Below are 27,173 nucleotides of genomic sequence, written 5' to 3'. Positions count from 1 at the left end.
GAAGAACAAAAGGACAGCAACTTGTCTGTTCCCCTTCCCTGATTCCCCAACGCTGTTCCCCTCCCCCAATTCCCCAATAAAATCTTAAAAAAAAAGATATAAAAGAAGAGAAACATGGTGTCCATAGATTCGTAGGTAGGAAAGCAATAACATGAAGATGACAGTTATTCCAAAATGAATCTATAAATTTAGTACAAATCTAATCAAAATGCCCACTGAGTATTCTGCAGAAGTTGAAGGGACAGATCTTCAAATTCATAGGAACTAGTTTAGGAATAGCCAGAACAGATTTTAAGAACACCAGTGTAAAGGGACATGCCATACCGGGCATCAAGAATATAAAGCTCTAGTGACTAAGATGATTTAGTATTGGCATAAGGTTAGTCAATTAGAGAACCTTGAAACAGTTCTACTCATATTTGGGAATTTATTATCTTACTATAAAATGGAAGCGATGTTAAATAAGTGGAGAGGTGATGGAATCTACATGAATTGCTTTGAGACAATATCTGTATATAAAAAAAATTATGTGTACCTCACACCAAAATGCAAAATTCAATTTTGGGTGGATTCACAGTTCATTTGTGAAAAGGAAGTCTTCAAAAGTTAAAGGAAAGTATAGGAGATTATCATTATCACCTTGAGTGTGGAAATTAATATCTTAATCTGAGAATTCCTAAACAAGAAAAAGCCTTAATGGAAAAAATTGTTCAAGTTGACTACCTTAAGGTAAAACTCCTTCCTAATAATAGACTTTATTAATGAAGTTACAAGACAAATAGTGGGCTGGGTGGAGATAGTACTTGCTATACGTGAAACTAACAGAAGATTAGTGTTGATCAGATAAAAAGGTCTCAGTAGCAAAAAAGAATCAAGTAGGGAAAAGTCTGACAATACCAAGTGTGGTTTAGTATGTGGAACCATGGGAATGCTCTTGGGGAGTGTGGAAACCCACACCTGAAATTCCACTCCTGTGTGTATACCTTAGATACGTTCTTCAGTGCTTATAGCAGTGATAGATGAGAACATTCATAGCATGATTAGTATTAGCCCCAAACTGAAACTACCCATATTTCTACCAAGAGTAGAACAGATAAGTAAATTGTGGTATATTTATACAGTGGTATGTGAGTGTCATATATCTGTGAAAACGAATAAACCACAACTATACTCATATGCATCAACATGAATAAATATAGAAAGTACTATTAGGCAAAGAAAGACAGAGAAGCTTACATTTGTACATTAAATACTTTATAGCACTTAACATAATTAAACTAAAGGTATATATGTCAACATGGATGAGGCTTTAATACAATGTTGAGAAAAAATAAATTGAGTGATATTAAACAATGATATCTTTTTAATTGATATTTGAAAATACGTATGCCCAACAACATGTGCTCTGGTTGTGTACTTACTCATGGTCTCTATGTCCCTGTCTCTGTGTTTCGCTCGCCCTAGCTCTTTCTTTGTGTCTCTACACACACACACACACACACACACACACACACACACACACACACACACACAGATCACATTACATATATATGTTTTTTAGATAAGCATGTGTGTAGGTGTGATAAAACATGGGAATGATAAACACCAAAATCAACACAGTGATTACCTGTGAGGTGAAGGGAGGGTGAATGGTATCAGGCATCATCATTGTTTGCAAATGATGCAAAATGTTAGAATTGTTTGGAACACAGAAGGATTTTTCTGACTAAAAAGTTTGAGAACACTGTTCTTTAGCTTCAAAACTAATTTTTTACAGAACATTTATTGAGATATTTATTTTGCAAAGAGTAGCAGGTTTTGTGTGTTTGACAGACCCACCAGGGGGAGCCCATCATGTATCTATTTCATCTGATTTAAAAATAATAGTTAAAAAGTATATACCTGGACTCGTGCGCAAAGAAGCTGTGGTTTTCTTTTGTCCTTGGCGATGCGTTGTCCTGTTTTGCCAGCTGTGCCCTGTGCAAGAAGGTCTGGGTAGGAGGCATTGAAGGGCTGGGTAGGAGGCAGCCATTCTGTAGTTTATCCTTTACTCATGGCCACGGTATCTTTGTTTCCTTAGAGTGTGTTCATTTCCTTTTGATGACTTCCTCTGGCCCAAATTTATCCAGGGTCTTTCTCTTACATACACACATATGCAAGTAATATTGCTACCTGAATTTAAGATTATTCATGATGAGCCTTCCCTTTTTTTTTTTGGTCAGAAACAAAGGGGAATGTTTTTATGGAAGCAGTGAGTGAAGGTGTACAGAGAAGTAAGCTCTTGATACAATTTTGACCACAACACGTTACCACAATACTTCATCAAGATGTCTGTGTCATGTTCATATTGCATCCCACCCCAGCTCCTGAAAATAAAATAGTCACTGCCACCCTCCATTTTTTCCTGTAGGAGTGTGGTTTCAGGGTTTCCTTCCATAGGTTGTGCCCTTGCCTGTAATGAGTTAATCCTTGTGGAGTGGCTATCCTTCATTTTGAACAAGCCCTTTGAAATCCTTTGTGATTCATCCTTATTAGAAAATCACTTTTATTTATGATTAGAAAATTTCACTTCTGCTCCCTTTGATATTCTCCCCCACTTTCCAGATGGTTCATTAGAACCCTCCTGTTCTTAGGCTTCCTTTTGCGAGCTTCCCCACTGTTATTCTTGCAGTTTTGCCAAGGGTAGTCTCTTTATTCCTGCCTTCTGTCCTGAATCGCTTCTCTGTCTTTCAGTGAATGACAGGGTTTTATTCTCCACCATGTGGTTATTGGGTTTCCTTAATAGCCTCATGCAGAGGGGCTTTATTGAAGCCATTTTTATTTGGCTGTCATAGATTGTAGTCACCATGTTTCCCTAATCCCTTCTTTAAAATCTATTAGGAAGGACTCCCCCTGTTGAAGACACACTTAAATTGAAATGGGTTTATTTTTTAAAATAATTTTTCTCTACCCAAATGTTTACTTCAGCATATCTCTTGATTGTGAAGTGAAAAGCAACTCGTCACAGCCAGGCGTCGATAACATATTGGATTTGAGTAGTACACCATTATTAGAGGACAAAGTGGGGGCTTGGAGAACCGTGTAAAGAGAGGCCGGCTTTTGTTTTCTGTGGCCCAGAGCTCTGCAGGTAAATAGTTTTCCTTATGACAAGTTAGAAACTAACAGCCTCGTAACCAGAGGCCCCCATCGCCGACCTATTTATTTACTGCCCATGGCCCTTAATGAACTTTGAGCACTTACTGCCTTGAATTGTTAGTTTGTGAATGTCCGGTGTCGCCAGCTAGTTAGTCCCGTAAGGGTGCCACTCTATCCTCTTTGTGCCTCCTGTCTCTAACCCAGGGTCCTGCACAGAGCAGCCGTTGGTATGTGTGGCTCTTGCATGTCTCCCTCATTCTCGTCTGCCAACTTCCACTCTGTAAAGATGGCAGCTAACATAGTTAACTCCTTGGCAGTTCACCTGTCAGCTTTGCTGGTTGGGCGTTCTTAGCTGTGTCACACGCTCTAGCCTTCCAGAGTATCAGATGAGTCAGTCAGAGCTGGATTGCAGGACAGAAACGACACAGTAACTCGATCAGGGAAAAGCTTAATAATAAAGAATTATTAAGTACAGCACAGAGAATTGGGGTAATGAGGGATTGGCTAGTAAGAAGTACAGAGACCGCTAAAGAGTATGGAACAAGCAGATAGAAGGGGCTGCTACCTCTAGGACCGATAGTAAGCCATGCACCCAAGGCAGAGCCCCTCCGCCTTCCTCTCTCTGTCTCCCTGAATGACACAGAGGTGATAGAGATGTCAATGGTGGTGGAATCGCTGGACATCCGCACTCTGACATTTGCTGGAAATCTACTCTCTGAGGTGCCAGGGAAAGCCATTTGGGGGGCGGTGTCTTGCAGGAAGCACTCTCCTGTGAAACTGCCTATGAGGGTACCTGGGGGCAGCACCTGGGTGCTGTGGGAGCCCCTGGGGGGCCGCATGCTGCTGCATGTATGGCAGGGCCTGTGGCTCCAGCAGGAATCCCTTTGTGGTGTCTCTCCAGCGACCTCTACTGGCAGAGCTTAACATGGTGCCAGCTGGCAAAGGAAAAATATTTAAAGGGCCCTATTCAGTTTTCGCAGAGCAGTCAATGAAGGATTGATTTGTGGCCCCGAGGCAATGCACTGATAACTGGCACAGTCAGCTTGCTCCCTTTCCTGAATATCTGTAAGTCTTTAGGGAGGTAGGTAGGTTATTAACCCAACAAATGAGTTGCTAGGGAAAGCCACACTTAAGGAGGCAAAAACATTTGTTCGTGATTCTAATTTAAAATTTCTGAGTAAATGTAGGTAGTGGGGATGCTCTCTATTTATTGGCTCTTTCTACATAGAATGCATAAAGAATAGAGAATGTTTTGGAGGGTAAAACTTTCTGTTCATGAACCAGTATAGCATCCAGGGAAAAACAGATGAATATTCTCTATATCTCATTCCTCCAAGATCTCAGGAAAATGATTACCATTTATATCCAACATTTGCTGTTGGAGGCCAAGAGGGCCGGCATCCACATAATTACAGTAATCATACTTCTTGTATTAGTTGAAGTGATGTGTGAAAGTAGTGAAAATATTTCCACAATGATGGTATGCTCTTTCCTGGTAGACGTCACACTTTGCTGGAGACCACATTTCATTGCCTGCTTCACATCCCCGAAAGCTACTTGTATGGGTAGAGTGGCATAATTCATGTTTTCAGCTTGGTAGGTGCAGGTGGGGTGGTAATGAGCCAGCCTCAGAACCAGCTAGCAATCTGTGACACACACATCCTGTTGAATTGTGTTTCACAGGCCCGAGTCTGCTCTTCGATGTAAAAGATCTATTTGACTGCTAGCATGCCCTTTCACGGGAATTTCCGTATCTTCTTTCTGAGGCTTTGGGTTGGAATTTACTGTCTTGTGTCATCCTTCTGACTAATTCTGCAGTAGTTCTCTGTGAAAGTGTAAACCAGCTAATATGAATGAATTTGAAAGATAAAATAGATTTTTCTTAAACTAGATACATCATCAAAATACACTGATATTTTACAGCTATATAGAGACTTTATATAATGTTAATAGCATTTCATCATAGCAATGATTTTCTAATCTTTTTCTTTTACCATTTGAGAATCTGCAGAGAGATTTGGACACCCCCCAACACACACAGGATTCTGTATATAGTTAAGGGATGTTACCTATATGCTTCTTTATTAGATAGTTCATCCTCCATGTCTATAATTCCCAGCCCAAGTCTGTAGTAAATTGGAAAAGCTATTGTTCTTTTTTTTTTTTTAAGATTTTATTGGGGAATTGGGGGAGGGGAACAGCGTTGGGGAATCGGTGAAGGGGAACAGACAAGTTGCTGTCTTTTTGTTCTTCAGTATAGTTGAGGATGTCGCTTCACTGGCCCATGTTGGTATTGTGAACATTGCAGTCTTCCCAGTTGAGGCAGATCAGTTGATGGCCATTGGACGGCTGTTCACGGCGGCTCACGGCAGCTCACCCTGGCTGCTGGTGACTCAGTCCGGCTGCCAGCCACTCACGGTAGCTCATGGCAGCCCACTGCAGCAGGAGCTGCAGCCTACATTGTCAATGGCGACTCATGGCAGCCCAGCTCCAGGTCGAGCTGTTGTTTACCATCGTAGCTGTAGAGGGCGCAGCCCTAATGTGGGATCCAAACCGGGGTCCTGCTGCTCAGAGCTGGCGTCCCAAGCCAGCTCTTAACCAACGCACCACTCGGCTGGCCCCCAAGCTATTGTTCTTTTTTCTCTTAGCAATCCTCTTCCCACTTCTGCTGCTTCTTCACAATACTCTTTAATCACATTGGGATCCATACTGGGATTAGGTTTGGTGCTGGGTTACATAAATAGTAGCAGAAGTTAGGGTTGAATTAGTGAGGAGGAGGCAGAGAATGCGGCCTCACTGGGAATGACCAGCTGTCAGCTACTGGAATGGGCAGAAGGTTGGGAAGAAAGTTGAGTTCAAAGTCAGAGGGTCTAGAAACAGGAGGTGAGTTGAATGTGCTTTGGGGACGCCAAGGGAACAGTTTTTGCCCAAGTCTGAGAGCTTCTGTCTTGGGGCAGGGAAGCTTCCTGAGTAGTGACCATTCCAGATCCAAGAAGTGGAAATAGTTCTGTGTTTAGAAATCTCATAAAGCACAGAGTTACCTAGAAGTAGAACTCAGGTATAGACCTGGGTAGCATGGGCCTTGTGGGGAGCAGATTTTAACACACATTCATTGAAAGATGACTCTTGGAGGCCTGGTATGTGTTGGGGTTTAGATAATTTTTTGTATGTATTGTTTATGGTTTATGACCCAGGCTTAAATCAAAACAGAAGGATTTATATTAGACAAATGGAAAGAATAACTTCCTCAACATAGAAATTGTGAGTGAGAGACTGTTTCAAAGGGAATTTGGGTTACCTTCTTCAGGGTGGTATTTCTCAATATTTTTAGGACATGAACTCTTAGAGAAGATGAAAGACTCCTCAGCTAAGTTGTCCCATCTCCTTTTTAGTGCAAATAGAACTTTGCGATACTGATGATACGTTATGTGTCAGGGAATTTTGCGGGAGGACCATGGAGAATATGTAAACATCTGCTGTGGCAATAGTGTATAAATGATTATTATTTGAACTATAGTGTTTTAAATGTAATTTTAAAATCTAGTTGTTAAATGTCGCTTCTATCATGCATCAATATATACAATAGCATTTATCAAATAACCCACAAAAATGCATTCATAGTGATACAACTAATATTGATTTATTGTTAAAAGACTCTACCAGTATTTGAAATCTACAACCAAACCTAGGGTTCCATTGAAGATCTACTGATAGTTTTCTTCTTGTGAATTGTGGAGATTCCAACTTTTCAAATGTGTTTCAGGGCTACAGGAGCTTTTTGGTGTTGTCCGTTTGTATTAATCAGGATCCTCTAGAAATAGAACAGGATATGTGTGTGTGTGTGTGTGTGTGTGTGTGTGTGTGTGTGTGTGTGTGTACACATATATGTATATATGAGTTATATAAAGAGATTTATTGCAAGGACGTGGCTCCTGTGATTATGGAGGCTGAGCAGTCGACACCAAGGAGAGCCAATGGCATAGTTTCAGTCTGAGTCCAAAGACCTGAGAAGCAGGAGAGCTGTTGGTGTGAGTTCTACTAGGAATCCAAATCCGAGCAGAAGACTGGTATCCCAGCTTAAGGGAAATGAAAAATAAAATATAAAATGAATGTAAAGTATATAACAAATCATGAACTAATAAATAAAAGGCAGAAGGAAAAAGTTCTTATCAGCCTTTTACTCTATTCAGGCCTTCAACTGCTTGGATGAAGCCCACCCACACTGGGAAGGGTGAAGCCCACCCACATCTGCTTTCCTCCGTCTGCGGACCCAAATGCTAATCTCATCCAGGCACACTCCAGAGACACACCCAGAAATCATGTTTAACCAGATATCTGGGCACCCTGTGGCCCACTCAGGTGGACGCATAAAATTAACCACCATACCATTCTTGGGCAGGCAGACTTTACAGTGGAACACTGAGAGTCAAATCTAACAACTCCTTAATTTGTTCTATGGGTGCCACATTTTAGAAATTTCCAGGAAACCACTTAGTTACTAATAAATAGCCTTTATTTGTACAAAAAAGTTTTAAGTAAGGAATTATGCATTTATTGCCCTTCAGAATTGAACACAAGACTTGAACTTAACTTGGGTTATTGGCTCTTGGAGCTTCTCTGTGGGCCTTGGCATCATATATGAAAAATGTTTTCAGTAGCAGTGCTTGTTATTCTGGAAATAACACCAGCTTTTGAGCAGGTGAGCGGGGAGTCAAATCCTGGGTCTGCATCTCACTCTCAGAGAACTTTAGATAAGCTGTTTAACCACTCCGAGCCTCAGTTTCCTTAATTAAAACGGGCAACTTCTGAGTTGTGGTTAAAGAACCCAGATGATACCTTGTGAGTGGGAGATGCTCAGCAAATGTTAGCTCCCCTACCCATACATACCCTTATATTTATCTTCAAAATAGATGTGTGTCCTATTCCGATTACATATAGATCTACCTGTATATCATCAACATGAATCAGATATCTTGTGGGTCTTACTTTTTAGGTCTGATCTTTTTTTTTTTAATCCACTGCTGTCTTTTCTGTTGATTAGTAATACATCTTCTGTCATCTTCCTTTAGAATAGGTGATAGAATTTAGATGGGGCTCTGTCCTGTTATATTTCACCCATTGACACCATGAATAAGCTGTTTAGCCATCTGAAGAAAAAATTGCAATATCTTTCTCTCTATTTTATCTGTCATCATGGCCTAGGAAGAGGATGACAATAGATCACAATTTTAAAGTAGACAGCAGAATGGATTAAGTTTTCTCCTCCTTTAAATGATGGTTGTCGTGAGAACCAGTTCACACCATGACAGGGTGTTTTTTATAGTTGCCATTGTTGCTTTTTGCCTCAACACATCCAGACACTGAATCTCTCATGTACTTTGTGTACGGCTTCATGTAACTTCCTTGCTTTGACAGATGGAAATTTCTGATGTTTGCTCTGTGTCGGCTAGAAGTTGGCAGAATATTAATCCACTTTCCTCTCCCATTGGTACCCCCAGGATTACTACCCCAAGAGAAGAAAAGTGCTGAAAAAATACTTGTCATGATATGTCAGAGTTAATAAAATTAGGCCAAAGAACTGAGCAGATTTCTGAACTACCCCGAAGCCGTTGGAGGGTGAGAGGAGGCAGAGATCACTGGGGATACTCCACTGACATTGCTGCTGAGTGCAAGCCTGGGCCTGCCAGGAAAACAGCATGTGGAGTCACGTGGGCGCCAGCTTGCTGTCCTGAGCATATATTCCTGACCCTGGCTACCTGAGAACAGGGGTTTCTGTCACTAAGCAAGGAACTGAATAGCCTCTATGGTATATTCAACTTGAGTTTTCTCTCATGGAGGCTTCAGTGAGTGGAGATTGGAAGGACCATATTGTCCAGCGGGGACCTGTTTGAGTTTGGAAATGAAGGTCTAGTGGAGGGTATTCCCTGGGAAAACCATCAGACTGAAACCCTCAGAACTCATCCATATGAAATTTGAGCTTCTTGTCTTGTGTCACATCCTTGATAGCTGGTATTGGTTCAGCTGCCTGGCAAAAGTTGCCTCTCAACCACCAGTGTATTTTTGTAGGTTCTTTCCCCACCAAACAATGACTGTTTCAAGTCTCTTTCCCCTTATTTCACTGGCACAAAGTCTCATGTCAAGGAGAGGAAATAAGACAAGCAGTGGGGAGAAAACAAAGTCTGCTTTTGCAGTGAAGAGCTTTAATGTATTCCCTCTTCTGTGCTAATCTCTAACTTGATTAATTGGCATGTGGTGTTTTACAGAAAATCCAGGAAATGACAGAACTGATTCAATATCAATTAGCTAAAACAGGAACGGACTTCCCACAGAGACCCTAGGACAGAGTTGTATTTAACTGGGCCCTTTTGAACACAAGTCTTCTCAAATGATGAACAGTAGAAGATCTCACTCAGGGCCCAGTTGTTTAAAGAAATGAAAAACTGGGGAAATTAGCAGCTGAAATCCACTTGGATGAGTCTGCTATCCCTTTAATATGTCTGTTGATTAATCTCACTAAGACATCCCAATCCTTCCTCCAGAGTGATTTGAATACTTAATATTTGCTGAAATGCTTTAGTTGGATTTAAATAACATAATTGAATTTGCTTGCTGCATTCAGGGGAAATGAAAGCTTGGGAATTCCTATGGTAAGATATGTGAGCCTGCTTATTTTAGAAAGTGATGCTTAGCTTATTTCTGTGTCTGTGAACCAGGAATTAATAAGCATCAGGCCTGCCAAATGTATGAGGCTGTATTCGTCAGAGTTCCAGGCTGTCTCTGTCAGTCTCCAGGTGACTGGCTGGTCCCTGGGGCCCAGAGGTGATCTGTGTAGTGACAGGTTTTGGTGGAGCAGAATTGGATATAGATTGCCTTTGTATTCAGATACCATGTGTTGTTAGAAACCTCATCCTAAACCGGGTTGTTGTCAAATAATTTCCTGACTAAATGCTGTTCCTTTCGTTTACAGCGGAGTGAGAGAGACAGATAAACTAGAAACTGTACAGTCAAATCAGCACAGTGAAAAAGAGGTGACCGAGGCACAGAAGAAGGGGGTAATACTAGAAGGCTTACCAGAGAATCTGAAAGGGAAATGTGAGGTCATCCAGGCCGAGAAGGGGCGCTGTGCTCCAGGGAGGGGGAGGAGCAGGTCTGAAGGCAGGAACTGCACGAGAATGTCCTGAGTCCCGCGCGTGTACTGTGGAGTGGTTGGAACAGAGGGAGAGTTAAGTTAGGGAGAGAGGTATAAACCTGCCTCCTGAAGGGCCTCTAGGCAACCTTACAGATTTGAGCTTTAGTTTAAAAAGAGCGAGAAGTCTTTAATAGTATTCGAGCAGTCAGATTGGCATTTTAGAAAAAGAATTTTGTAGAGTAGTCCGTGGAATGAAGCAGTGTAGGGCAAGCATGGAGATGGTGAGACCAGTTAGAAGATGATCTATAATCATCCGAGAGAGAAACTATGCAGACCAGGACAAAGAAATGGCGGGGGTGACGGATTCGTGAAAGCATGGACCTGAGAGTGTTAAGGAGATGGAATTTACTGGATTTGGTGGCCGCCTGTGGAAAGTGAGGGAAAGGGAAAGGCAGTTGGAAATGACTCTTGGGTTGCTTTCTTGGTACTATCCCCAGGGTTGTGGGTCCCAGGAGGAGGAAGTGTGTTTTGGGGTAGGGGTCAGGAGAGTATGTTTAGGTGGAAGATTTGCAAATGGAGATGTCCAGCAAGCAGGTGCATGTGTGTACCTGGGCTCTGGCACAGTCTGTCTTCTGGGGTGGAAATGGAGATGTCCATCAGCATATATGGCAGTTGCAGCTTTGAGTTTAGCTGCTTTCATCTAGGGGAGAGTAAGCAGAGTTAGAAGTGTACAAAGCTGAAGACAAGGCCCCTGGAATACAAGTTATTTAGCGACAAGAAAGCAAGGGAAAGGAAGCTGTGAAGAAGACCAAGAAAGACTGACCAGCTTAACTATGAAGAGGAGAGAGGGTAGTCGTAGCTGGAAATGGAATTAATGGGAGTTTTGTTTGTTTTATGGACTACTTCTTTAAAGGGAAGACTTGAATATGTTCACTGAGGAGGAAGCCAGAAGAGAGATTAAAGGTATAGGAGATGTGTGATGACTTGTCAGTAAGAATTTTGAGGAGACAGAAGGTCTCCTGGGGCATTCAGTTTGCTGGGAGAGGGGATAGTAATGCTGAGAGCCCCCCAGAGGCAGGTGCACTGTTTTCCCCCTGAAGTAGGCGGGCATGAAGAACTGAAGCATGACTGCAGAGGCAAATGCATTCATGAATGGGACTGGAAGGCTAGGAGTCGGGGGGCTCTTATCTGATGACTTCTCTTTGCTTTGGAAGAAGGCAAAACCATTTTTTTCCCTGTGAAAGCAGTGTCAGTGGGATGGACATTTTCAGGAGTGAGACATGATTAGAACAGTCTCTGCAGTTGATTGGAGGGGACAGCTAATACTTCCTTCTCTAGGATTTGGTTCTCGACTCAGCGCATGCTTTCGGGCAGTTCTAAATTAGTGAAGTAGTTAAGCAGAGATGTGTGAAGCACCGGCTATGTTCACGGACTATGATGGTGGTCCTTACTTTTGAGGTCACACCTGTTACACAGAGCCCTTTCCCATTGCTCCTAAGTTGATTAGAAATCATGGTTTTCTTTCTCAATAAGAGTTTGAAATGTTACTGTTTGGACACTAGTCTCTTTGAGCATGCTGACCTCAATCAGAGAGGTATATGTCCCTATATTCAATTTTTAAATAAAGTCTTTATTTTAGAATAGTTCTAGTTTTTTGGAAAAATTTCGAAGATAGTACAGAGTTCCTGTGTACCCCACACCCAGTTTTACCTGTTAATGGTATCTTTCACTACTATGGTATATTTGTCACAATTAGTGAGCCAGTTTTTATATATTTTTACCTACATTTATTTTTATCTGTATTTCCAAAACTTCTTGCTGTGGCCTTTTCAATTCTCTTTGGCAGTAAAAGGAGCACTTTACTGATAATTCAGAAACATGAGTTGAATCAATAATTTGAACAGTCTCCTTTACTGTGTCTTTGGGATTGTCTTATCCTAAACCCTACTTCTTATCTCTTTGAGACATAATACAATTGACGGGGGTAAAAGTCTGTAGAGAAAAAGAAATATTAACTTGAATTTTATCAAGTCAGTATGATGTGTCTTTAATTTAAAAAGTATTATCATCTAGTAAATACAGTTTGTTAGACAAAAATCTTTTAAAAATAGGTTCATGATGAATAAATAATGATGAGTGGTTTTTGGTGAAAGGATCGTACCCCATCACCAGTGATAACTCAAGTTCCCTATCCTCTTTGCCTCTGGATGGTACTGATTTATACTGGCCTATCGTTTTTGAGCTATACAATTTGGACTTAAGCATCTTCTGGTTAACATTATATTTGTTTTATTAGTGCACCTTCTGTTTTCATTTCCCACTTAGCAGAACACAGAACTAGGAACCACTTTTATTTCCTGTAAGAGTCCAGTCATAACAAAGTCATTAATGAGTAATTTGGAATTCACTGATAATTTTATAAGTAAGAAAGACGAGAACAGCAGCAGGGCCCCGGTTCGGATCCCACATGAGGGCCAGTGACACTGCCCTCTACAGCTAAGATGCTGAACAACAGCTCAACCTGGAGCTGGGCTGCCGTGAGTCACTGGCGATGGCATAGGCTGCAGCCCCTGCTGCAGTGGGCTGCCATGGGCTACCGTGTGTGGCTGGCAGCCAGCATGAGCGGCCAGCAGCCAGCATGAGCGGCCGGCAGCCGGTGTGAGCTGCCAAGAGCCTCTGTGAGCGGCCATCCAGAGGCCGGCGACCCATCTGCCTCACCTGGGAAGAGCGCAATGATAATACCAACATGGGCCACTGAGGCGATGTCCTCCACAACTAGCCTGAAGAACAAAGGACAGCAACTTGTCTGTCCCCCTTCCCCAATTTCCCAACGCTGTTCCCCTCTCCCAATTCCCCAATTAAAAAAAAAAATTAGCTTGCAGAAATGTTTTATGAACATAGGCATAGCTTCGTTCCAACACAAAGCACATTTGGGTTCTCTTACTGAGATTTTAAAGCTCCTCCTCGTTCCCCTTCTCTCCTTCTCTTCCTCCTCTTCTGTCTCCTTTTTCTCCTTCTCCTGCTCCTTCCTCTTCCTCCCTCTGCTAACTAAAATGCTGGTTTGCGCAGCCTGAATTAATAGCGATGGCCTCATTTCTTTCTTGTAGTCAACCTGTCTAAAACTATTGTGTTTGGCTGTATCACCAGCAATATTTTCCATTAACATTACCTTGGATTGTGTTGTTACTACCGATGTTACTTACACTTGCATTTGCTGTGGTTCCGAGCAAGTCGGCTGTCATGGTCTGTCCCATAGGGCTTTAGACTTGAGCTCTGTGACCTCAGGCCAAGATCGACTTAAGAACCTAAATTTAACTGAATCGATGGTATAGTAATGGCTTATTGGCTTATGAGCTGGTTAAAATTTCAAATGCTGTTAAAGTGACCTTAACACATTTGTTTTAATGTTATAGTGCAGAAATACTTTGTAACTTGAAAACATGGCATCTGTTTCTGATTTACCTTACTAAATGTTGTCTTGACGCTGCTGCCAAAATGTTTTGTTCCATTACTTCTTAGTTTGTTTAGGTTAGTCACAATTCAAGCGTAAGTTTTTTTTTTTTTTAACTGTGAGATTAGGCCAGACCCCAAACCTGTTGCCCAGGTCCAGATACCTCAGGCTGGGCGGTGGAATTATTTCATCAGCATTAAGTTAAAATGAATGAGCCTGTGCTCTTGTGCCTCTCACGTGCCTAAAATGTTCTTACTTGGTGCCCCTGACAGAGGTCGTCTTGTATGAGCCCCTGGCCATCAAAGGGACCACTTGAATTAATGTTTGTTTTATCTTCATTATTTTCTATGCCATGTTCTCTTTTAGAGTTTTATAAAATGAACAACAACATCACAAAGCCACGTCTTTTCCCTCTGAAGGGTTTCTTCTGAACCTCTTTTGGGTTTGAGCCGTGTTTCTTTTGCTTTCTTGCCTGTATGAAGATTATTTATTCAACTTTCAAGCATTTCTTTTCCACATTTCTACTGCATTTTTCCTTTGGTTGCCTTCTTTCATTTAGTTAAGGAAGAAAGTGCTGCGATAACCTGCATTCAGTTCTGGTGTCGTAACTGGCACCACAGAATGTCAGTCAGCCTCCCTCCACCTGCTCCTGCCTTGAGACATCCACGTGGCTCTAGCATATAGAGCCCTCCTGTTAGTGATGGAGAGAGCGTCATCCTTTAGGCTGTTTATTCGACGCCCATCCTTTAAGGCTGTTTATCAGACACTGAGGACTGTTAGGCTTCCTTTGCTGTGGTAAGCTGTCACAACCAATGTTCAGGTTTTCTGTTGATACGTTGGATAGGCAGATATTCTCATTATATTTCTCAGGCTTTGTGCTGGGCTTTCTTCTGGTTTTGTGCGTACTCTCTATTGTGTTATTTTTTCAGTGCCTTTAAGAGTTTTTGTAGATTCATCAGGGGATTTGGTTCTAATTATCCAGCCCTGTATTACTAGAAACAGCAGTGAACTTGTTCTTTTATTAAAAAAAAATGTTTTTTATTTTTTATTTCATGGACATCAGGTGGAAACAATGGTAGATTCATTTGCTCAGTTCTCCTTGAGTCAGTCTCCTAGCAGGTGAAGTCAGTGTTGTTAAAGGTGGGGACCCTTTCTCTTAGTGGTAAAGCAGCTTATGAATAATAGGTGTGACTAAAAATTATGATTGTGATGATAACGAGGGACATTTATTTAGCCGTTGCAATGTACTAGGCACTCTGTGCTTTTCATGCATTATTTTACTTAATTATTATAAAGTGTCCTAATTTAGTGTTGCTATTCCTACTTTACAAAGCATTACGCAAGGCTTGGCTGCCGTAGCACTTGCTGGAGTTTACCTGGCTGCTAAGTGGCAGAAATATGCTTCAGGCCCCGTCCTGGGCTTGGAGATACAGGATCAATTAAGTCCAGCACACTTCCTGCCTTCATGGACTTCACAGGATTTAATTCCTTGGCTATCCTTTCCACCTAGTTTCAGGACACACTCTAAGGACACTGGGATAGTCAGGGATACAATTTTAGAGTCTGAAAGCCTGATTCACTGGTATTCCACTAACATCAAGGATAATGCCTCTTATGAGGAAATGACTGTAAGTTAGCACAAAAGTCAAATGGAGAGATCAACCAAAGATCAGAACAGTGTCTTCTTTTATTTCCCTAAACACTTCATTATCAACTTTGTTCAAAGTTGGTACTAAGTGAATGTTATTTTCAGTATGTTCGTTGGCTCTAAGATGGAATGCATTCTATTCCCACATTATGTGTTTTGATATAGACTGGCAAAGATGCTATATGTATTTATATTATTCCTCTTGGTTTACAGTTATTTGCCAGCATAAAGGGTGGAGAAAGCCTGCAGCTCTTTGAACAAAGTTCTCGCTCAGCCCATAAACAAGAGACACATACCATGGAGGCCATGAAGCTCGTAGAGTTTGACCTGAAGCAGACACTTACCAAGCTTGTGACACATCTTTTTGGAGACGGTAGGTACTCAAACGCCTTTGTCTTTGGGGGCTTAACTATTCAATAACTACCATCGTCCTGAAATCATTAAGGCTAGTTGATCTAGATTTTTTTGGTCTAAGTTGTGACTTAATTGTTAAGGTGCTTAGTGAGGTAGAATTTACAGATTTTCTGGTTTGTACCATGTGAGAAGCAAGAGGATATAAAAATAAAATTAGCTAGAGAAAGAAAAAAATGATGATATCTTGTGTTAAGAATGATAATGGATTAAGATTATGGTCATCAATTGGGAGAAAGTGCAGACTGATTAGTGTTATTATGTAACTATATTATCATTAGGTCAGGCTTGACCAGTGGGGCAAGATTCTTTTTTTCTTTTCCTCATTTTATTTATTTAATTAAAATTATTTTTCAATTACAGTTGACATTCAATATTATTTTATTAGTTTCAGGTGTACAGCTTAGTGGTTAGACATTTATATAACTAAAGTGATCCCCCCGATAAGTCTAATACCCACCTAACACCATACATAGTTATTACATTACTGACTGTATTCCCTGTGCTGTACTTTATATCCCCACGACTATTTTGTGACTGCTAATTTGTACTGCTTAATCCCTTTACCATTTTCACCCAGCCCCCAAATCCCTCTTCCATCTGGCAACCATCAGTTTGTTCTCTGTACCTTTGAGTTTGTTTCTGTTTTGTTTGTTCGTTTATTTTGTCTTTTAAATTCCACACGTAAGTGAAATCATATGGTATTTGTCTTTATCTGTCTGACTTATTTCATTTAGCATAATACCCTCTAGGTCCATCCACCATGTGGGGCAAGATTCTTAACCATGTGAGTGGGCCCAGTGGAAAATTTTACATATTTATATACTAATTACTACTGTCAATAGCAAAAATATTAACAGTGAGTTTCCTGGAGGAAGAACAACATTTTTAAGAGCTGGACTCTCACTTTAGTCACTTGCCCTCCATTATTTCAACAAGAAAATTTCTGTTTGTGGTGCATCCCCCTCCAACTATTTCTAACTTCCTTGAGATAATATTTTGTTTGTTTTTAGATAGCTATAAAGAGAAGGTTAGGAGATTTTCCTTAATTGTGACCTACAATTAAAACATGTGTAGAATATAGAAGCCTAGCATGGTTAGAATTCTCTTATTTCTGTGATCTTTTTAAAAGAACAGCTTTATTGAGGTATAATTGACATAAAATAAACTATACATATTTAAAGTTTACAATCTGCCAAGTTGACATACAACAAAGTGAACATATTTACACAATTTTATAAGTTTTGACATGTATACACCTGTGAAACCACCAGCAGAATCAAGATAATAAACATCACCTCCAAAGCTTCCTTCGTCCCTTGGTAATCTCTCCTTCTCACTCTTCCCTGTATCTCCTCACCCCAGGCATCCAGTGAACTAGTTTCTGTCACTATTGATTCGTTTGCACCTCTTAGATTTATATAAATGGAATTCTATAATGTGTACTTTTTTTTTAATTTATTTTTTTTATAGCCTGGTTTATTTCACTTTGCATAAGTATTTGGAGATCCATCCATGTTGTAGTGTAAGTCAAGAGGTCGTTCCTTTTTATTGCTAAGCATTCCATTCCATAGTTTGTTTATCCATCTACCCATTGATAGGCATTTGGGTTACTTCCAGTCTTTTGCTATTATTACAAGGAAAGCTTCTAGGCACATTCGTGCATAAGTCTTAGATGGATGTTTGCTTTCATTTCTCTTCAGTAAATACGTGTAGCTAGGAATGGAATTGCTAGGTCCTATGGTACGTGTATTTTAACTTCCTGAGAAGCTGCTAAACTGTTTTCTGAAGTACTTGTGCCATTTTACATTCCTTCTAGTTGTGTATGAAGGTTCCAGTTGCTCTGCGTCTTCGACAGCACTTGATATAGTCAGCCATTTTAATTTTAGCCCTTCTAATAGGAGTGTGGTGGTGTGTCAAATAAGCAGTCAACATATAGAAAGAACTCTAAATAAACAAGTGGAAATCAACCTAAGAGAGAAGTGAGTGAACATGAAAGTGACAAAAGAAGGACTATGAATACATGAAGAGATGCTTGCCCTTATTAGTAATCAGGGGAAAGCAAATGAAAACCACCATGTCATTTTTCATGTATGAAAATACTTTTTAAAATATAACGTTTGTAAGTGTTGACAGAGGTACAGAAAAATAGCTGTAATAGAAAGTCTTGGTCCTGTGTAGGAGTCTTAGCTACCATCCCCCGAGCTGGAATGTGAGTGCTCACATATCTTGATGTACTTCTGTTTCTTTATACCTGCAGATTTCCCCTACCTACGTTTGAGCTCAGATATGTATTTAAAAGGGTTCTTGTTATAATTTAGTAAGCCCCTGATGGATGTCCTGTCTTAGCGAGATTTGTTAGAATAGCTAGATTTCCATATTATCAAATTCATAGTACATGTAATATTTAAGAAACCACTAAATAATCCTATATATTCTTCACATGTTTACATTTTTAAAAAAGAGTATATCAACTTCATGCTAGTGCCTTCTAGGAGGTGGAGCATGGTATTAGGGAAGAGGTCCAAACCAGTCCTCAAATGTGTTCAGAGTATTTTATTAAAATAAAAAAGATACGAAGTTAAATATGAAAAAATGTTATGATTTGACAAAACTGAATAGTGGGTGCATGGAAATTTGCTATTTTCTATTTCTGTCTCTTGGTTTGAAATATTTCATATTAAAATCGTATAATGTAATAGTGAAACAGGTTTCAGATAGAGATCACTGATGTGAAAATTCTATTATAGCCAGCTTCTCTTTACTTTCGTGATAAAAGAAAGGAATTATGTTATTTTTAGCAGTAATATAATCTGTTTAACACTGAAATGCAAGGAGATGGATTGTGTTCAAGCCATTTTGAGGCAGGTTATGAAGGAAGGGATTTCTAGTATTTTAGGGAGATAGTGTTCCATCCATCTTTAGTAGCTTTACAAAAGGATTCAGGCTTATCTGAAATTTTCTATTGTCATCTATGGAGAGAATTTTTAGAGCTCTCCTTGTTTATGTCTTGCTACAGATTTCTGTCATCAAATCATTTGCTCTTTGTGAGACTTGAAACTGCCTTATAGTTAGATAAGTGTTTCTGAAAAGGCAGGTGGCCTCCTCTCTCTAATGACTGGTATTTCTGTTTCTCCTACTTCTTTGTTATTTCCACCCCCACCCCACCCCATACCCATTTAGTACCACCAGCTCCTTCATCCGACTAATTCTTACTTACCCACTAGTGTTGAGTCAGCTGTCCTCCATCCAGGACCCTTTCCTCGAGCTCATGCTGAGTACTGAGAAGGTGCCTTTTGGTGGTCATATCATCACTCTTTGGGGGTGGACTTTTACTTTCTAAGCAGGAAGCACCCCTGGTTTCCGTGTTTCCGGCATCACAGTATTGAATAAGCTACACGTAATCCCTGTATCAGGGAGCCATGTGTCTCAGACCGTCTCACAGGGAAACTAGCGTGTCATGGGAGCGCATAGGAGAGGTGCCTCTTCCAGTATTTGCATGTGCCTAGGAGAATTTCTTAGCTGGGAAACGTTCGAGCTGATACTAGTCACTGAGAACAAACAGAAAGCCATACAGCCTTAAGGAATGAAGAAAGAAATAGGAGAAAGGAAGACAAATGGTTAACAGACAAATCTCATGACCACTGAGCTATGGTAGTGTGGAATCAGAAAAATTAAAGTTTTCTTTCATCCATTTATACTGAGATCTTGAACAGGTCATATAGTGCTTTAGGTTTCAGTTTTCTAACTTTTAAAAGTCAAGATAATAATGCTTGTTTCCCATGAGAATAAAATGAGATAACATGTGAAAGGTACCTTGTAGAAAGAAAATATTAAGTAAATGTGTAAATATGAAAAATGTGAAGGAGTAAGGAAGGGAAGGAAAGTTATGACAAGGCAACAAAAGCGGGGAGTGTAGCAAGAAATAGTACAAAGAACAGTAGTTACGGCTGATTCGTCTTCATTTTGTCTAATGAAATGAGATGTAGCTTTATACCAGACCATGGACAGCAAATTGGAGTTGACGGTGGCCTTAACATTCTCTCCGAGCACCAGCAAATATTTGTAAACATATACCCCAGTAAACCCTGCAGTGGTTATGAAAAATGTCCCCAGGTTCCTTGAGGATATTCACTCCCTCAATATGGTCCTGGACTTTCCTTTGTGTTATTATTTGTAATATTTGTATTTGAATAGATTTCAAAACTGTGGATTGAAATGAAAGTTTCCAGGTAGCAGTTTTCCCTATAAAAACCATTTCTGCAGCGTGTGGTTTTTCTGACTGTGATACCCATCAAGCCCATGGCCAAGAATTAAGAACCTTCATTTTGAAGCAGCAATGAAGTTGTGGCTTTTCTACTTGAGGCAAATGTTTGCTTTACTTAAAGGATGCTACTGGCCTAGACTTGTAGGTTTCAGATTTCATTACAGATGAGAGTTGCAGTTTTAGAAATCTCGAATTTGCTTTTTGTTTGTAAGACTGAGTGGATTGCTGCGGGAGCAGATGCCGGAGGGGCCGCGTGTGCTTGTTCCCGGGTGTGCCTGCGTGTTTGGAACACCCCCTCAGATGCGTCTGAGGGCAGACGCTAAGCAGGGGGGGAAGGTGAGTCAAACCCAGGCCATTTGTGAGCTGCGAGGGAGAGGGGTACATGTTACAGATCTCAGGTGCCGTGTCCCCCCACAGTGCTCGCTGAATGTTAACTCCCCCAGGGACTCCTGGCAGTGTCTTCCGCACCCTCAGGAGAAGTGCCACGTTCTTACTGAAGGCATTTTAGGGGGTCAGTTCAGTTTTTTGTTGTTGTTGTTTTTCTTTTTTCTTTTTTTTTTTTTTTGGTGGAGAGTTCGTAGTTTTTGAAAAATGTCTTGGTAAACTTGTCCAGCTACAAACAATCTGCATGCTATTTAGATTAGTAATAGCAATAATAATGATGACAATAATAGTAATACTTGCCAAACACTACATTAAGCACTGTTATGAGAACTTTTTTTTTTTGTTTGGTTTGAACTTTATCTATGATGTAAGTATTATTATAATCTCCATTTTTCAGATGAGTGACCCTAAAAACAGAAATGAAGTACCGTGTGAAGATCACATTGCTAAGAAATATTTGAGGCAGTTTTAGCCCAGCCAGTCTGCCTGAGCTCATGTTAGAGATTAGCTCTTTTGAAAGGATAGAAAACAATCATTTTAATAATATTTCTGAAACTGCGAGGTCTACGAAAGCCGGTGTTAACAATTGGGATTCTCCCTCGGTCTCCTTGTGACTCCTCTGGACTCCGACTCCCCTTCACTAGCCTGGAGTAAAGCCTTCTTTGCTCCCTCATGCTCACTTACATTTTGGGTACCAAAGATCATTTGCAAAACTTCAAATTCAACCATTGTTTAATGAATGAATGAATAGGAACTGTCTCGACAGGCCTCAGAATTATTCAACTCTTTTTATAATTGCTTTTATAAATTAGCCTAATATTTTCACTTAAAAATAATTGTTAGTGTTGTATTCCTTTGTTCTCAAAAAGCAAAATTAAAAATTAGAACACACTATTTCCTTGTGGCAATTTGTTGTTATTACAGGCCGTTTTAGTTTTAGGTTTTTTTTCCTCCTCTCTGAAGCAGTTTATTATAATTTTCTGCTAACATTTCAATTGCACCGGCATACCAAGGCTGACATTATATAAGAGAGATTATCAGTGTAGAATTATTGGGTTGTCGGAAAAGTCAAGATGCATTTTTGCAACCAAAAAAACATGGAAAAATACGTCATGACTTTTCTGACAACCCAATAGAAAGAAATAACATAACCTTTAGACTATTTTTATGCTCGTGGAATTCGCTGTCATTTTTAACATTTCTAATTTATTTCCCCTATATTTAGTACCGTATGTGGCCGATCAATTCTTTCAGAGCAACTAAGATAGGGGTTTAGGATTCCTAACATTTTAGTTTCACTTTTCATCTTTCAAGGTTTACAGCTCTTCTTTGGCTCACTCTCTTTACTAAACATTGGTCTTTCCCTTTTATAAAGCATGGGCCTTGTGATATAGTTTAGATGAAGTAGTTTGAAGGAGCAATGTCTTGTGATCTGCTGCTGTTGACGAGGTATGTCACCAGGGGCAAGTCAAGTCTATTCCGTTTTGTTTAAAAGCACAAAAAGCTCATGGTGGTTGTTAAGAGGCACCTCCCAGGATCCTCCTGGCTGATGGGGGTGCACATGGCCTCAGCTGTTGCAGCCTGCTTGCTGAGGACATGCCCTTCCCAGGGCCGCCCGCCCAAAGACTGGTTGTGGCGGGAAGATGAAGGCCCAGCATTTGGCCTTACGCCCTCCCTCCCCCGCAGTGGTCTGTCTAAGCTACAGAGCTCCGACCGGGTCAAGGCTTTTCAGGGTGTGATTGCAGTTTGTTGTCTTCTCCCTCTGCCCAAACCTGCTGCCGCCCTCTTCCTGCCATAGGTGTTGATTCCCCCAAAATGTCCCGTTTGTCAGCCCAATCTCCACAGGGATCTAGATATGGTCCCATACAACCAAAACATTTATGGGCTCTGTCCAGTGAATGTTGTTCTGGTCAGAAGTGAGGTCAGTTTGTCATGGTAGTGAGGATCCCATATCTTCCATATCTTTTCATATTTTTCTCTATCTGTGAATCCCTGTTAATATAAATGAATGTGATTGTAAGGTAGATAAATGTCTAATCACTATGTTCTATACCTGAAACTAATATTGTATGTCAACTGTAATTGAAAAATAAATAAATATAAAAAATATAAAATTGAAGTGAAAGCGGTTAAAAATAATAATTGTGTTTATAGTTGTTGGTTCTTTGTTCCTAAAATTGACAAATTAATAAATTTATTAATTTTTAAATCAGGTCTTTTGGGCTTTGTGGGTCTGCTTTGGAGAGGTCTGTCTTTCTCAGAGCTCTCCTAGAATGTGAAGTAGTAAAGCAATTGTTACATTCAGGCAGGGTTGGTGCCTCTGCTCACTGTGGTGGGATGGAATTCTGGCAGGCTGCCCTTTCAGGCACAAACTGGCTGGCACACTCCACCTGTCTGAGCCTTGGGATCCTTAGCTCTGTAGTGGGGATTTGGAGCGCCTTGGACTGTAGAGGTGCTCAGTGGAAATAGGTCATCACCTTAGGAATCAGATGGAGAGAGACATAAGACCCCTTTTTCTTTAGATGTCTGGTGAGTGGAGAAAATAATATACTAGAGTTGACCTTTCTGGCCTAAGGAGTTGGTACAAGGAAGCCTTGGGAGAAAGCTTGAGATAGCAGTGGTTAAATTGAACTAGAATACTTTTAAGAAGTGTAAAACCCATGATTCTGTGGCTATTGGGAAAGGGATATCAAATAGGTTCCTTACTCTAGAGAAATGAGAAGTTGAAATTGTGGGGGTTTTGTGTTAAACGAAACAAAATTATCAGGCCTTGAGGTACAGTGAAAAAAAGTCCTTAAAATTTTAGGAATACTGTAATCAAGATGATTAATGTACCAGGAATGCACCTATTTCATACTGTTTCTACTTATATTAGTCTTTCAGGTGCTTGGTAGACAGGTCACCTGAAAAACAGTAAGATTTATGGGAGAGGGAAAGTTTCTTCTCTACTCCTTAGGTTCACAGAAAGCCCAAGATCTCGATTCACTCCTGTCACGTCTCTTCTGGTCTCTCTTCTACCCCAGTTCTATCAAAATAGAGATAATCAAAGCAAGGTTAGGCATCTAAACCCTGTTATCAATCACTTTAAATCTTTCCAACCCTTGACTTGGTCTACTTGCTTGTTAAAGACCTAACCTTGACTTGATAGCCACATCTACTCTTTCTGTTTTTCCATGTCTGATCAGAGTTTGTAATTACAATCAACCACCTTAGCTACTCCAAGGTTGGTAGGGATCTTCGTTATTACCTTCAGTCAGTTCACTGTACAGATCTCTATCTCACTTATCCCAGACCTGAACACTCTCATGTCTCCTAGTCTCTGTCAGAGGACAAGGTCATCTTTTTCATTAAGGAAACTTAGGCTACCGGGTGTGGGCTTTGCACTTGCTTGGCCTCCTGACCCCGTTCTTCTTCATCCCCATTCCATTACTTTCTCTAGAACCTGGTTTCCTCAAGCATCAGCTTAACATGTGTTCCAGACTCTGTCTTCCCAAGATAAAAAAACCAAATAAATGCTATCACTTAACCTTTCACTCTTCTCTGGAAGCTTACTCTCTTTTTCTTTCCAGCCACATGTTATGACACGTTCCTTTCTACTACTGCTCAACCCAGTTCATGCTGATTTTAGCTGTTTCTGTTGAGGTCACAATGGACTTCCAAATTGTAAAGTCCAACAGATTGAGAAAAATGCTTATTATGGTGACCCTTTTGGCTTAATTTTTTTTTTTTTTTTAGCTGAGCCATCCTGCTACCTGTTGGCAGCTCAGCGGCTGCTCAGCTCGGGCTGGACTCGAACCGCTGTTGCTCAGAGCTCAAACTCTTGAGCGAGCTCTTAACCAACTGAGCCACTCGGCCGGCCCCCTTAGCCCATTTGTTTTGTTTTGTTTTGTTTTGTTTTGTTTTTTGTTTTTAGCTGAGCCATCCTGCTACCTGTTGGCAACTCAGCTCGGGCTGGACTCGAACCGCTGTTGCTCAGAGCTCAAACTCTTGAGTGAGCTCTTAACCAACTGAGCCACTCAGCTGGCCCTTGGCTTAATTAAAAAAAAAAAGTTTTATTGAATTACAACGGGCTTCCAATAAACTAAGCATTTTAAAGTATGCAGTTTAAGTTTTGACATATTTATAAGCATATGAAGTCATCACCACAGTCAGGTAATGGACATATTCATCACCCCCAAAGTTTCTTTGTGCCCCTTTGTTATATCTCCCTCCCACGTTTTCTGCCCACTCTCCTACCACACCATGCCTAGGGAACCAGTGATCTGCTTTCTGTCACTAGAAATTCATTTGTATTTTCTAGATTTATGTAAATGGAATCCTACAGTATTTATTCTTTGTTCGCCTGGCTTTTTTCACTCAGCATAGGTATTTTGACTCATTTTACATTCCTGGTACAGTGTGGGGAAGTAGAAGTTGTACATCATCTTTGCAAATACTAGGTATGGTCAGTCATTTTTTTAGCCAATCTCATAGGTGTGCAATGGTATCTGACTGTGGTTTTCACCTGCATTTCCATAATGAATAGTGATTAGAGCATCACCTGCTTATTTGCCATCCATATTCCTATTCTTTGATGATGTACCCAAACCTTTTGCCCAGTTTTCCTATTATCGATTTTTGAAACTTCTTTATCTATTCTCGATACAAGTCTTTGAACAGATAGGTGATTTGCAGATAGTTGTTCCATCTGTGCCTTGTCTTTTCATTCTCTTAACAGTGTCCCTCAGAGGGCAGAAGTTCTTAATTCGATGAAATGTAATTAACCAATTTTTTCTTTTATGGGTTATGCTTTGATATAGTTTCTGAGAACTCTTTCCTAATCCAAGGTGATAAAGAATTTTCTACTGTGTTTTCTTTTAGAAGTTTTATAGTTTTCAGTTTCATACTTAGGTTTGTGATTATTTTGAAAAGTTTTGCATATGGTATGAGGTATGAATTGAAGTTGTTTGCATATGGATATACAGTTGTTCCAGCTCCATTTCTTGAAATGTATATCCTTTCGTCACTTAATTGCCTTTGTACCTTTGTCCAGAATCAGTTGACCATGTAGGTTTGGATCTATTTTTAGACTCTCTATTCTCCTCCCTTCATCTATTATTTTTCTATCTTGATGTAATACTACATTCTCTTAATTATAGTAGCTTCATAATACTTCTTTAAAATTTTTTATTTTTTATTTTTCAATAATAGTTGACATACAGTATTATATTAGTTTCAGGTATACAACATAGTGATTAGATATTTATATGACTTATGAAGGCATCACCTCAATAAATCTAGTACCCATCTGACACCACACATAGTTATTGCCATATCATTGACTATGTTCTCTATGCTTTATATCACCATGACTATTTTGTAACTACCAATTTGTACCTCTTGACCCCTTCCTCCATCCTCCATCTCCCTTACCATCTAACAACCATCAAAATGTTCTCTGTATCTAATGACTATGTTTGTTGGTTTATTTTGTTTTTTAGATTCCACATGTAATTGAAGTCATAAAGTATTTGTCTTTCTCTGTTTGACTTATTTTACTCAGCATAATGTTCTCTAGGTCTATCCATGTTGTTGCAGATGGCAATATTTCATTCTTTTTTATGGCTGAGTAATATTCCATTGTATATATGTACCAGTTCTTTATCCATTCATCTATTGATGGACGCTTAGGGTTGCTTCCTTATCTTGGCTATTATAAATAATACTGCAGTGAACATAGGAATGCATGTATCTTTTCAAATTAGTGTTTGGGTTTCTTTGCATAAATACCCAGAAGCGAATTACTGGATCCTTCTTTGTCTGGTGTTATGTCTATATCCTTTGTTTTAAAGTCCATTTTGTTTGGTATATAAATATTGCTACCCCAGCATTTTTTTTGTTTGCATTTTAATGAAATATCATTTTCCATCCTTTTGGAAGATTTTTGCGTTTGTTTTTCTCCCTTTCTCTCCCTCCTGTCAGACACCACTTTTCTTATTTCTCCCCTCTGTGGTTTTGCAGTTTATTCCACCTTGCTCTCTGGGCTTGATATCCAGAACAAGGTGTTCTAGAGATCTGTCAGATGTTAACTGGCGCTGATTTAGGGCCGATGCAACGCTTGTACTATGACTCCCTAAGCCTACAGCTCTCCAGAGCTACAGCCCCAGGCTATATTTGGTGACAATTTTTGTCAGCCTTCTTTACCAGGATGGCGCTTATTTCAACCCAGCATATGACTTCAACCTTTTAGCCTCCGTCTGATCCAACGCCAGTAGTATGTTATCCTGAGGCAGGCAGGCTCCTGGCGCCTCTTCTGGTTGTGGACTCTGAGCCCAGCAAGCCCAAGCCCGTGCTTTAGCCCATTTCACTCCTTTGCATTTCTGTTTTAGCCCATTTCACTCCTTTGCATTTCTGTTTTAGCCCATTTCACTCCTTTGCATTTCTGTTCTGTTTGTGGCCTGTGGAGGAGTTTCTTTTAAATCTTTGAACTTAGACTATGGCTTTTGTTTTTCTCTTTTTAATCACAGCTGTCATTGTCATGTATTAGAAGAACAAGGAAACTACTGATGGTACCGTGTTGGTCTGGTCAGGGTACTTTGCATGGGAAGCTGACATAGTGTAGTTTTTCATTGTCTGTTCCAGTGGAGGGCAGCACAGGGCTTTGTGTCTGACCCGCCTGGTTTTGAATTCTGATCTTGGCATTTACTAGCTGTGTAAACTACATTAGACACGCAAACTGTGTCAGCCATAGTTCCTTCATCTGCAAGAT

General features: G+C 40.2%; 1 protein-coding gene and 1 long non-coding RNA gene across 5 annotated transcripts in view; one reads left to right on the top strand and one right to left on the bottom strand.

Annotated features, from left to right (window-relative positions):
- Positions 1 to 27,173, top strand: part of FARS2 (phenylalanyl-tRNA synthetase 2, mitochondrial) — a 323,981-nt gene that overhangs the window by 145,996 nt on the left and 150,812 nt on the right. For all 4 annotated transcript variants that reach the window (XM_019632556.1, XM_019632559.1, XM_019632557.1 and 1 more), the window contains one exon: positions 15,577 to 15,736. In XM_019632556.1, coding sequence (XP_019488101.1) covers positions 15,577 to 15,736 — 160 coding nt within the window. The remainder of the gene's footprint in view (positions 1 to 15,576; positions 15,737 to 27,173) is intronic.
- On the bottom strand, positions 7,083 to 13,528 carry LOC109376570 (uncharacterized). The gene is made up of 4 exons (XR_002122750.1): positions 13,468 to 13,528; positions 10,873 to 10,964; positions 10,207 to 10,330; positions 7,083 to 7,211 (listed from the first exon to the last, which is right to left on the bottom strand). It is a non-coding gene; the product is annotated as an uncharacterized LOC109376570 (long non-coding RNA).

Source organism: Hipposideros armiger, unplaced genomic scaffold (genome assembly GCF_001890085.2).
Source record: "Hipposideros armiger isolate ML-2016 unplaced genomic scaffold, ASM189008v1 scaffold_1153, whole genome shotgun sequence".
Lineage (NCBI taxonomy): Eukaryota > Metazoa > Chordata > Mammalia > Chiroptera > Hipposideridae > Hipposideros > Hipposideros armiger.
This window is presented reverse-complemented; position numbering and strand designations above follow the sequence as displayed.